The sequence below is a fragment of the Crocodylus porosus genome, unplaced genomic scaffold (genome assembly GCF_001723895.1).
Source record: "Crocodylus porosus isolate Cpor-Errol unplaced genomic scaffold, CroPor_comp1, whole genome shotgun sequence".
Lineage (NCBI taxonomy): Eukaryota > Metazoa > Chordata > Crocodylia > Crocodylidae > Crocodylus > Crocodylus porosus.
In genome coordinates this window covers 1,370,381-1,382,970 of record NW_017728909.1, presented here as the reverse complement: position 1 = coordinate 1,382,970, position 12,590 = coordinate 1,370,381, and the positions used below count along the sequence as shown (strand labels likewise).

General features: G+C 44.0%; 1 protein-coding gene across 2 annotated transcripts in view; it reads right to left on the bottom strand.

Annotated features, from left to right (window-relative positions):
• The window catches only part of FECH (ferrochelatase), a 43,653-nt gene extending 31,074 nt beyond the window's left edge, over nucleotides 1-12,579 (bottom strand). Inside the window, exon 1 of one of the 2 annotated variants that reach the window (XM_019531748.1) lies at nucleotides 12,463-12,579. In XM_019531748.1, coding sequence (XP_019387293.1) covers nucleotides 12,463-12,523 — 61 coding nt within the window. In that variant the 5' untranslated portion in view covers nucleotides 12,524-12,579. Of the gene's footprint in view, nucleotides 1-10; nucleotides 145-12,462 lie in introns of those variants that run through there. The other variant, XM_019531749.1, reaches the window with a different exon arrangement.
• Nucleotides 12,580-12,590: the final 11 nt, after the last annotated feature.

Here is a 12,590-nt window from a genome sequence, read left to right as displayed (position 1 = left end):
GCGCACTCACCGCGCCGCAGCCAGCTGGCGGCGCGCAGGGCGGCAGCGGCCATGTTGGTGCTGGTCGCGGCGGGCGAGACCAGCCTGTCCCCCGCGCCCGTCCCCGTCCCCTCGCTTCCCTCATGAGGAAGGGGCGGGGCCCGGCCCAGGCCCCGCCCCGTCCTCCTCCGCCCCTCCCCCTGCCGGACGTCACACTCCATCGCGCTCCGAAACTCCTCTAGCCCCGCCCGGTACAAACTGGCTGTTCAGGAACGGCACGTGCTAAACGGAGAGGATGGCATTAGGGATGAACATTTACTAATGAATACGTCAGACTATTATTCCGCATCAAGTACAGAGCCCTAAATGAAGGTCAGATTAAGGTGGGGTGATGGGGCAAAATACTTCTTGGGCCGCCCCAAACTTCCTTCAGACGAGGAACCAGGAATAGGCAACCAAGTTCAGCCTCACGGTTTCTGGCTGCAGCCGTGCTGGTCTAAGGAGATAGGCAGGCACAGTCCTTTTGAGTAGAGGTGACCTCTTTTATTAGACCAACGGAGATCATCTCTACTCAAGGAGCTGGGCCTGCCAAACAGAGGCAGCGAATAGAAGTAGCCTTGCAAAATCCACACGTCGCTCTCAGGAAGTCTTAACAGACTTGTGGGTTTGCTGTGGGATTTTTTTTTTTTTAGGATTGCTGGCCTCAAAATAAAGATAGGGTTCAACTTGGATTACCCATTTTCACTCGCTTACTGGTGCCTGGCAGTGAGCACTATCAAGTAAATGAGCAAAAGACTTGCTTGTATCTTTTTTCTGTGTACAATAAGTTTTCCAACAAATACAATCACTTTTGAGCTCTCACTACAATCATTTCATATTTCACACCTGGCAACACTGAGCTGATTTCCAGCCATCTGCCAGTGGAGTGGGGAGCAGGGCCCAGCCCCCCCAAGTGGACCAGGGACACGGTGCCAGGTGGTGACGGGGCAGAGTGGTGCCAACGTGGGCCCAGCCCAGTCTTAGCCCCCCCATAGCAGGGCACCGGAAGTAGCTGCTAGGGTGCTGAGACAATGGGGGAACTGGGGTGCTTGAAGGGTTCTCATTATGGGACGCCCCACTTGGTGGGTGGTCACAGCTGAGTCTGGGTCTGCCCTGAAGGCTCTGGTGCACATCAACCTGGTTGTCTGTTTTCTGCCATACAACTGGTTTGATGCAGCCCTGATTCGGGCGGGATATGGACAGCATCAAAATAGATCATTCAAATAATTCTCCCGTGCCTAATGCAGGACAACCGGCTCACGCCTCTGCAGGGTCTGGAGTTTGCTGCTGGAGATGCTGAAATAGGAACCAAGTCAGTCCTTACCAGTACTGCCTGCACGAGAGGGACAAGCAAGGCTGAGCTGTAAACAGGGTTCCTGTTTCCCCCCGATCGGTGCAAACCAGAATCCAAAAAGAAGTCACAGCCACATTTTTCCCTAGTGCGGATGTCCAGAGTCGAGCACTATTTCTGTCCCTATTCATTCTTATACTCCACTTTCTGTGTGTGCACATGCACACTTTGGTTAGTCCAAGGTGAGAATCTACTCTACCTCCTACTTGATTTCAGACTAACACAGTGAACCCAGTCTCTTCTAAAGAAGCCGCCAGACTCCCCAGAGGCCCTGAACATTCCCAGCAAAGCAGCCAGAGCCCACCCCACAACACCCACACCTTGTTTTAATACTTAAATACTGGGAGAAAGGAGTACACCAAGCCAGCCTGCCTCAGGGTCATGCTACCAGAACAGGCTGGACCTAGGTACATTTGGTTTTTTGTTGGTGGGTTTGTTTGTTTGGGTTTTTTTGGGTGGGGGAGGGATTGGTGTTTTCTGGTTTGTTTTTTTTTAAACCTGGCTTGTTCTAGTCTTCACCTCTACTGCTTTTAATCCCACACAATTTCAGTGTTCCAGCCTCCAAAATGTGCTGTGTCAAGAAATCTTGTAGCCTTAGGCTCAAACACGACTGCTCTGACAGCCACTCACAATAGAAGATTGCACATCTCTTATTTAGCTGCATATAATAATGCACTTGTGCCTTTTACTATTTCAAATAACTGATTTCTTTTTAACTTTCAGGATTGAAAAATCTTGTAGCATGTCTTGTACCAAAAGAAAAAAAAACAAAAAAAAATTGCTGTACCATATCATGCAGCAATGAAATCAGAATAGGGAAGACACAAGGCATTCAAATGTCCCTGTTGCCTTCTTGATTTAAGTACATGCTCTCTGTTTTTTTATGGTAGCTGTCTTTCATAATGTAAGCTCTCCTTCACCATTTGTGTCAGCAGCAATACAAAAGTCTTTAGGGAAATGTCCACACTGGGGAACACTGACTTAAAGCCATGGCATCATAAATGGACAACCAAACCATCAAATGACTTATCTGGCTTATCCCATAAAAGAGTTTGTATTGTACATGTTCATCAGTAAAAATTTTCATCATTCAAGTCCTGGGAGCAAAGTGCAGCAACTTGTAAGTTGCACTCTTGAAAGTTGAATGTAGTTCAACTCAACTCTGAGTTCAAACTGAATTTGAACTCACGCCAAGTTCAAACAGACCTCCTAATAAATCAGCATCTTATAAGCGCCAGTAAGATGGCAAATACGAGTTACCGGATTCACAAATTTTAACGGACAATTTCCAAACTAAGTAACCTTTAAATAAGGTCTTAGGCTTTCCAGATTCATCTTCAAATTGTTTTCTCATTCCAAGTTTGCACAGTTCACTTGGAAAGTGTTACTAAGACCAACATTATCAAAATCCTTCTTACATTCTGGGGAAAGCAGTAGGTGAACTGATATCCTACAGTGGATGCCTGTTCTCTGTAATTGTGAGTCATTTAAAAAAAGAAATCACAAAAGCACCATATCCCAAAATTGTACCATAAAGACTCTCACGTTTTTCCAGTTGGTTCTGAAGCAAAGTTGCCTCCACCTGCATAAAGGTGCTGAAGGCTTTCCTCAGAGCTTGCAAGCTCAATCAGGATGTTTGCACTCCTGGGACAAGGATCTGCAGCAGGTTGTGCACACAGACTGCGTGCACTGATTGGACAGCTGTAACTCCAGGGGGGAAGCCCATGAAAAAAGAGGGGAGACTAGCTGGGGAGAGGGTAGCTGAAGCTGTGCTGAGATGGGCTGCTACCAGGACAATGGCTTCCGAGAGGACTACTAGTAGAAGAATTGTGACCGAGTGAGCTGCTACTGAGGGCAGAGGAGCCATCAGTTACCAAGTACCCAGGATTGCCTGGTATCCTTTACTAAAGGAGCAGAGATTGTGCAGACAGGTTCCCCTGCCCACTCTTAAGCTCCCTGGGTGCAGGGAGTCACTGGGAGGGAATCAGGGACATGGGTTGCTAGAGGAGGTTCTCTGGGACAGCTAAAGAAAGCAGCAGGGAATGGTAGCTTTGTAGGAGCTCCAGCAGAGAGCTGGACAAAGGGCTCTCCAGGTGCCAGGGGAGCTGCCTTGGGAAGTGCCTGGAGAATGGTGTGATTGATTGCAGGCATCCAAGAAAGACTAGAAAAGGGAAGAAACCCTGGTTTCTAGAGCAGCCACACCCAAGGTCCAGATGACAGTATCACCACCCCTCTTCTGGGGCAAAGCGAGCAGCACTCCCCAGGGCTCCACTGCACAGTGGACTACTTTGCTGCAGGCAGAGAGATTTTGTGGAGACCTGGCTGATTAAATGTATATACCTGTTATAAAGTTGCCCGAGTGATAACATAATGAAAAACATTTGCTTTGTCTGCAGGTATAGATTATTACTGAGTTCACTGGCAAATTCAACATCCCATAAATAACAAACAAAATATTTTCAATCTCTCAGTTATTATAAATAATAAAATATTGTAAATAGTTATTTAGCGTGTGGTCTGGTGCGGGGAGAGTACTTCAGTGAGTGGTGGCTCCCAGCTTGTAGATGGAGTGGGAGTAGACAAAGACCTACTGGCACCCCAGGATCCCAGAAACTTGGATGTGGCTGCAGGTAGCACCACCACCAGGGTTACACTTGGATTACAAGTGATGTTTTGTGCACATCTTTTGGAGGGTCTTCTAGGAAGGAATTCCTTCATAATTCTGACAGAGTTGTAGAATCTGTCCAGCTGCTCCATCTCGTGTCCAACAGACTTTTGAGTGTCAGTGTCTGAGTTGGACTAGAAGTGGTGCTGCTGCCAGAAGCATTTCCAGGTCTGAAACTTTTTTCCTTCAAGGTTCCCTAGCCTCCCTGGCCCCCCAACCGCTCCCCAATTGCTTAGTATGACAGTTCTAGTTACTTTTCATTTAAAGGGATTCCAAACCTCCTCACTTAAGTCCCTAAGCTTATTTTTCCTGTTGAATTTGCTAAAAGCTCCATGAATTGCCCAAATTTTGTCACATTTGATCTTATTCCCAGCCCTGCCAATAGCTTGCCGAATTACCTTCGGCAAGTCACTGTGCCTATCTGCAAGATGGGAATAATAGTACTGACCTCTTTTTTAAATGCTTTGAGATCTATTATGCTGTTACCTCCTAGGAATACAGGTTAGCAAACTACAAGCAAAACTAATACATTTTTGTGATCAAAGATAAGAAAAAATGCAGTTAGCAAACAGAATAAATGGTGAATAGCAAAACGGGGTCCTGACTCTTCAGACAATTAATAGCAAGTGTAGTGGATGCTAGTGACCAGCACTGAAGTTCCACACTCAGTAGAGCCTCTGGGATGAGTCTCTTGAGTTTTGAATAAGCTAAATTATTGTAACCTATGTAGAAAATATATATATATTATATAAAATCTGGTTTATAAGACTTTCCCTGGTAAGTTTACTTAAAGCAACATATTACCAGTTTTAATTTTATCATGCAGAAATCCAGTATATGTTAACAATATTAAGATGTATGAACTTACTTTCACCCTGGGTTTTTAAGTGTTGGCATTTAGAGGACATGTGTGGTCAATCTACATGTATACTGCATAGATAAGCATGTTGACATACAAAGAGGACAGATAAGGACATGTTTTATATGTTTGTGAGCCTGCCCATGCACTTTTCAGGCAAGGCTGCACCACATCAAACAGTGCTAGAGAACACTGCTCTGCACATACACACCCTGTTCACTTGCTGCACTGTGTGCTGCAGGCCAAAAAAAAAAAGTCATGTAGCCATCTCAGCCGTATTGTTTTAGCACGCAGTTTATGCAGAGTAGCAACAAGCAGTGTTAACAAAAAACTCAGGATCTTTTGGCCTTTAGGGAGTCAGCTTGTCATTATTTGAACCTCTTCTACAAGCTTAAACATAAAATTAGGTATAACCAAAGAGTGGGAGGGTTGTTGTGAGCCTGCCAATAAAACAGAACCTGATGGACCACTACAAGCACCCACCCAAATCTCAAATACACACATAGAGGGGCTGTTAAGACTCTATATCCTACCAACTACCCTTATAGATTTGAGGACAACCAAGGAGTTAAATCCCTCTGGAAACTGGCCTGCTGTCCAGCTCTGGCCAGAGGTGCAAATTACCAAAGGAAACTTGAATGTAAAGTTATAACAAAGTGTATATTATGACAACAATAACAAACCTTTACAGTATTATAAACACAGTACAGAATATATAGTTAAAAAACCCAGTATGAGTCTGTCACCCTAGGTGGGATACTTGAGAAGACCCTAAGGGGTATGTGCAGGCACACAGGGACAGAGTGCTGCTACGCAGCATCCCATGCTGCCATGCAGGCACCACCTACCCAGCCAGATGTGAGAGGGGCAGGGGAAGTTTGCACGCGGCAGCTGCCGCTGCTCTGCATCTGGCTGCGTGCCACCCCCACCTGGACATGCTCAGTGTCCGGGGGTACACTGCTCTGCATCCAGCTGCCTGATTGAAAAAGGTTGAAAACCCCTGCCCTAGAGCTGACAGGCAGGCTGTGCAGCCCCACATCCTTGAGGATTTCTCTGCTGTTCCTTCACATGCAGGTGGGTACTGGGCACCTCAGCAAAGGGTAGGTGATACTTAATGCAGTGAAGCAGGTGAGTGGCTGGCAGGTGCCCAGGTGATTTGGACCCTCCCTTGTTGCTTCCCAAGCACTGTCCCAGTGCACCCTGTTCTCACACTTTCTCAATAAATCACCACTAACTTTGGGTTCCAGACAACCAAACACAACTCAAACACTAGATCAGTTGTACACTAATCACACTCGGACACTCAGTTAAACACACCAAGCAAAGAGGGAAAGAGCACAAGACAGAGCAAGTCTCAGCAAGCCCTTCAACCCCCAACAAGTTCCAGCTCCAACGATGACCACCACCACAAAAGCCACGCCAACCCCTACACTGGACAAGCTTTATAGGGTCTAAGTCATGCCACCAGGACTTCACTGTCTACATAACTATGATTCCCTGAATGATCACCACCCAGTTAGAATAGAGTCAAGAGGCAAATCTACAACCTGACCTTTTATTGTCACACCCCAAAAGCATAACAACAAACACTTATTCTAATACCTATCGAGCTAACCCACAACAGCAAAATACAGTCTCACTTACGTCAGCTGAGAAAGACCTGGGAAATAGCACCCAGACTGGCAGCAGGTCATCTTGAATTCACAGGCTTCTCCAGTTTCCCCTTTAGCCTGTACTGTATGTTTATAAATTGCTTGTTCTAATAAATTAATTGGAGAACACTTTATTCACATTTGTTTCAGTGAAACTTTTAGAAGTGGACTGAACCAGTTCTCTCATGGATTTGGAAGGTATCAACTACCTAGGATTTATATTCTTGTGAAAATTAGTTTAAATGTATCCCTTTTCCTCACCATCATGAAACGTTGCCTGCTGCCATCCTGTTTCATTTCACTTGGTTTATGGGTCTTCACTAACAAGGCAGCTTTGTTCTTTATACAACTTATCTAAGAAACTTGACATAAATGCATCTATTACAGCAAAATGATATTCAGTACGTTCAGTTACATTTATCACTACTAGTGACATGGTAAAATTAGATAATCCAAATCAATCTGTATCATAATCTAAAAGGCCTTCATTTCAGGGTAGTCTTTCAGCCCTTTTGCACTACTTAACACATCCAGCTAAACCAGAAGAAATTAATTTCTTTCTTTCCTTTGCTGACCAGGCTGTTTCTTATGCCTGCCAAGACTGATTCTGCAGTCATTCAGAAAAGGCTTTTTCACGTTTCTTGCTTTAGCCACATGTCTGTAGTTTTAGCATAGGACCCTGGCAAATGGCCAAGGCTAGCAACAAATGATTATATTTCCACCTTAACATATTCAGTCACCAAAAATCACACTGCCATTTAAGAGGATTCTAACTAGCTACACATTATTCAATTCTTTTGAAGAAGTTACTACAGTTGTTACCTTTCATCACTATCCAGTACTTTCTAAAAAACACAGTTAACTGTACTTGGCCTGCATTGATACAGGTGGCTTTGACCATTAAACTTATTTAGCTTTCCCATGCTAGTGCTTATCATTTACGAAGTTCAGCACTTATCTATCCAAGCCTGACACATATTATCCATAATTTAGGCTTATGTGAGGTCCACAGTCTGCATTTGTCATCATGGTGTTTCTATCACTGACCACATCTGAGCCTACAGAGGCGTAGGGCGTTTTCACTAACGCTGCCCAACATAGTGCAGACAAGTCAGAGAAAGAAAGTTACTGTCAGAAATTATTACCAAAAAGCAATATTTTACTCATTTGTAACAGTTAATGGAAAGGTGAATACAGTGAACTATTGAAACCAGAGGAGCCACAGCAGAAATGTAGCTCCACTGGCTCAATATTTACAACATTTGAAGCAGGCTAAAGACTATGTCGCATCCTTCATACATACACTTCTATTTTGCTAATGTTAAAAAAGCATGAGTAGGAGTGCCCACATTCACTCGGGTAGCACTCTGTCCCCTCATAGTGGCAGCTGCACTTCATCTAGAGCAGCATTTCTCAAACCATGGGTTGTGACCTAAAAGTAGGTCAGAAGAATATATGAAATGGTCACAAACAAACTTTAAAAATGGGGAAAAAAAAACAGGAAACTGGCTTTTTCCCTAGCAGGCTGGAACACCCACCCTGATGTTTACAAATGGGTCCTGGTACAAAAAAGGTTGAGAATTGCTGATCTAGAGGCTGGTGAGTTTTGACCAGCAGATTTGGGTCATTTTAGCCCAGGCTGCAGTGGCTGACACAGGGGTTCTATCTAGGTCTGATTTCTAGTAATGACAACCCACACAAGGGTACAGCACAACACCAGTAACAGGATTATTCATGTAAAAAATGCTATTTTTTGTGATGAAGTGTTAGCAACATATATTCCTAATCCATTCTTAGGTTCATAGAGGTATGTGTGCATTAAGCATGCAAACTCCAGTAACTAAACAGCTTGTGACAATTAAAACGAGTTCTAAACAACATTAAAGCATTCAACACAAAGGATCCTACATACTGGTTATTGCAAAAGCAGTTGGAATAATTCAAACCACAAGGCTGCAAGCAGTGGATGTTACTGATGACAATATCTCTGCATTCTTGCACTTCATCAAATCACTCAAGTCCTCTGTCTGTTCTTTCATTAAGCAATCCAGCGTTCCCCACAGTGTATTTTCTGGGGCTATTCACACATTTCACACAGGCTATATACCATTTGAAGGCCTGAGGTGTGTATTAATCGACTTTGTCATTTCTTAGTGTAGGATGTATTGTATTTGGGGAAGCTGGCATAAACACTCTTATATCTGAGGGTATTAAACAGGGTAAGTGTGGCGATTGTATCAGGTCAGTAAACACATCAACCCCTAGAGAGTCCTATTGTGGCCAGCAGGCCAGAAACATTAGCTATTATAGCATAACTAATGCATCTTGACTACCAGACAAAGGGCAATAAAATAACCTTAAAATTCAGACAACCAAAAGCACATAGTGGCAGACTCATCAATTGGTATTACTCCCGCCTAGCCTCACTAAGATTCACTGCTGAAAGAACCAGTAAGACCAGGACTAACCCCATAAATCAAACAAGTTGTCTTGCTATAAGGGGGAAACAGAGAGTAGGTTTGGTTTCAAAGGAATAAAAAGATATATGGCTTTAAAAGACTTCAGAGAAGAGAATGGGGTAGGGAAGCAAGGATGGAGGGAAAGGTAGCAGGGATGAATTTCCTAGGATTGCTGTAGATCTGCTCCACAGGCCATATTTCAAACTATATAACCAGTAATGTTTCCAAATATCTTTCCACTGTGTGACAAAAAGTAGAAAAAGAGAGGAAACATTAATGTGTGTCCAGGATAAGGATAGAGATTTAGGGACAGCAGTAGAACAGAGGTAGCTGAGACTAAGGAAAACTGAGTAGCGGGGTTTGGCTGGGGAGTTATTTTGCTGCATGCATCTGGTGTTGGGGGGCTGTGCAATAGAGCAGTTTTACCTCACAGTTTAACTAATTTACAGCTTCTCCAAGCCCTGTAGGCAGAAGGTCTCTATCCTCACGATAGCTACAGTACAGCAGCAAGCTTCCCTGCTAACTTACCTTAAGTCTGATCTGGTAGGACCAGGAGATGAAAGGACCTGAATCTCTGCGTATTCAAGAGCTGGCCTCCCTACTGCCACTGCCACCAAGGGGGCCAGTTAATGCCAGTTTTAACAGGGCTTTTTGTGATTGTGGAATGTATTTGCTCGGCTCTTAACTGAGAAACTCAGTTTATTTCACATTATTCTTAGGAGTCAATAGGTGGTAATGACTCTTGATAGTCTCAGCCTGAGGTAGATGATGTAGAAAGGAACGGTTCTGAATACTATTACCAGATCCCCATACTGTCTTGTTCTATTGCATTCAGCTAGCATGCACCTGTCCTAGTATTTCGTTTCCTTCCTTCACTCAATAGCCATACCATAGAATATTTTTTAGCACAAATTCGGGTCTCATGTACAGGTTTGGTGGTACCCATGATACTTTTAGAACATGAACTTTATTCTCTGAAGTCCCCTGCTCATGAACAAGAACTGAAAATTATCTCCCTTTACTCTATTATGCGTATTCCCACTCTACCAAGTGTGCAGCATCTGTTTCCAATTGTTCTGATTCTAATGCAAGAAAGAGCCAACATATTGAAATTTAGTATTATTCAAATCTGAACAAAACAATAAAAAAGGTGAAAGCTCTCATTAAATGAGATGTTCAGTGAGGAAAAAATGTTTCAAGTCAATTAAATTCTCCTCTTTAAAAAAGTCAAAATCATTTTATGGTTATGAAAGATTTCCAATCCAAAAGTCTTTAGAAAGAAAGAAAAAAAAGTTTAATTCTGATAAAGTAAAAATGGAACATTTCAACCTTACTGCCATTTTTTGTAAGAGAGCTTCCCCTACGTTTCACTGAAACTGAAGCTTTCGGGGAAGCATGTCTGTTTCAGCCAAGTTTGACACACTCTAGCAAGACCTTTTCTTTCAACCTTGCCTAGCATACACCAGTTTTTGTACTAATTAACCACTCTGCTTGGATGCCAAGGAGAAAAAGCAGGGTTTTTTTAAAACCAGTTTTTTACACCAGTAGGATCCCCAGTGAATCTGGATCTAGTCACAATAGTAGGGTGCTTCTGCTGGAGCGCTTGTTCGCTTTCATACACGGGGGTAGCCAACCGGCAGCAGCAGTCCCTTCCATTTGTGTCCACTTAAAGAGGATTGCAAATTCTAGAACTACACTGTTATAATTAAACTAACCACATGCCTGTCAGGAATGATGGGGGGGTGGGAGCGGAAGCATCCTGGGACAGAGCCCCATGGGGCCCCCCTGCCATCCAGGCCCACTCCCCTTTTACCTCTTGCTGCTTGGCCTGCTACCCCTGTCCCTGCTGGGCCTGATGTGGGGGAGAAGCCAGCAGCAGGGGGAGCAGCGGGCCCAGGCCAACCCAGCGGCACTGGGGGAACAGGAGTGGGCTCAGAGCCAATGGGGCGGGGCGGGGAGGACTGAGCCTGAGCCAGAGCCCACTGCAGCAATGGGGGTGGGGCAGTGGGCCCAGCCCAACATGGCATTGGCTGGGGGAAGGGAAGAGCGAGCCTCCTCCCCACCTTGGGCCCAGGCAAATTCCTCCTCCCGTTCCCCTGCTGCCACAGCGGGCCGGCTCCCTTCCCCCACCACCGCTGTTTGTCAGCCAATCGGAGCACGAATAAAGCATTACAGACAGACAGACAGACAGACAGGCTTACGCTTTTGTAATATTAGAATGGTTAGTACTTTATGCATATCAACATTTTACTTCCTCTAGTAACTTTTCACTTAAATGCTTTGTGTGAATGAACCAAATATGTATTTCCAGTAAGTTGCCTGGCTCACTTCAGCATCTATCACTGCCTGCTTGTATTTCCTTATCTTTAATATCTTCATTATTTTTCATCTGTTCTTAAGCAGTGTGCCTTCTATCGTACAAGGAGAACTGGTCAGGAATACTGCCATTAAAATCTTCTTGCCCAACACACAGAAAGAGGCTGACAAAAAGATTTCGTGAAATGAAAAATTTAAAGCTTTCTTCAGTTTCACTTGCCAAAATACCAGACATCTTAAGACATTATTTTCTTCATCAGCAAGTTTTACAAGTAAATAAATAATTTGGGTCAAAATTTCAAGGATGAAAGAAAGGTAGGATTGCTTTTATAATAAAGGCTTATAGGATTATGCTCCAAGTCAAAGCTCCTCTTTTCGCTGATAATCGAAACTTTTTCCTATCAATTTGCATGCTAGAATAAACCTTAGTCACACAATTAAGACCATTAACATTAGTAATTGTTCATGTGAGGTGAGGTTTGCTACACTGTACCCAAAGTCTTTATTTCCAAATACCTGCTTTAGAATTACTTAAGTTGAGCTCATCTTCTGCAATGCTTAAAGAGTAAATTGAAGAGTAAATGTTTTCGCTCGATCTGAGCCTTCAAGAGGCCGAGAAGCTTGCAAAATCTTGTTGGTCTAATAAAAGATATCACCTTCACCATAAGCCTGGGTTGCTTTTTCCTCTAGACCAATAGGGCTACAACCTGGATATCTGATCTTTTCATAGAGCTTCCTTCGCTGGATAGTCTCCAGGCAGTTGTGTTGTTTCAGTGCACGGGAGTTTTGTGCTTTAAGTTACCCTGGGGCTCAGAGGAGTGCATTTTTCCTGAGCACAGATATCTGCTAACCACCTCCTGGAAATTGCACCACCCAGACTCCACCATCACTCTTCAACCCAGTGTACTCCAACTGTTTGAAACCACCTCTCCCACAACTCACCCCTGGCAGTGGAAGCTTTTTAACTTACAGCTCACCTTTTCACTAGGATGACTGGTATAGCAAATCTCCCTCTCCCTCTTCCTCTTCCTCCCCCACACACCTTAACCAGGATCTAAAACACCACTACTCTTCAAGCACAATAAAGACATAGACGCAAATCACAAATGCCTATTAGTATTTCCTTGCTTAAGTTCTCTCACCACTCACAGACCACTTTCTGTCCAGGCTTCTCCTGAAGCAGTTTTCTGCCTTCAGATCCATCTAGCTGAGCTTGCCTTCTCTTTCCTGAGTTAAACTAGATCCCCTCCTTACAAAAGTCCATCCCTTG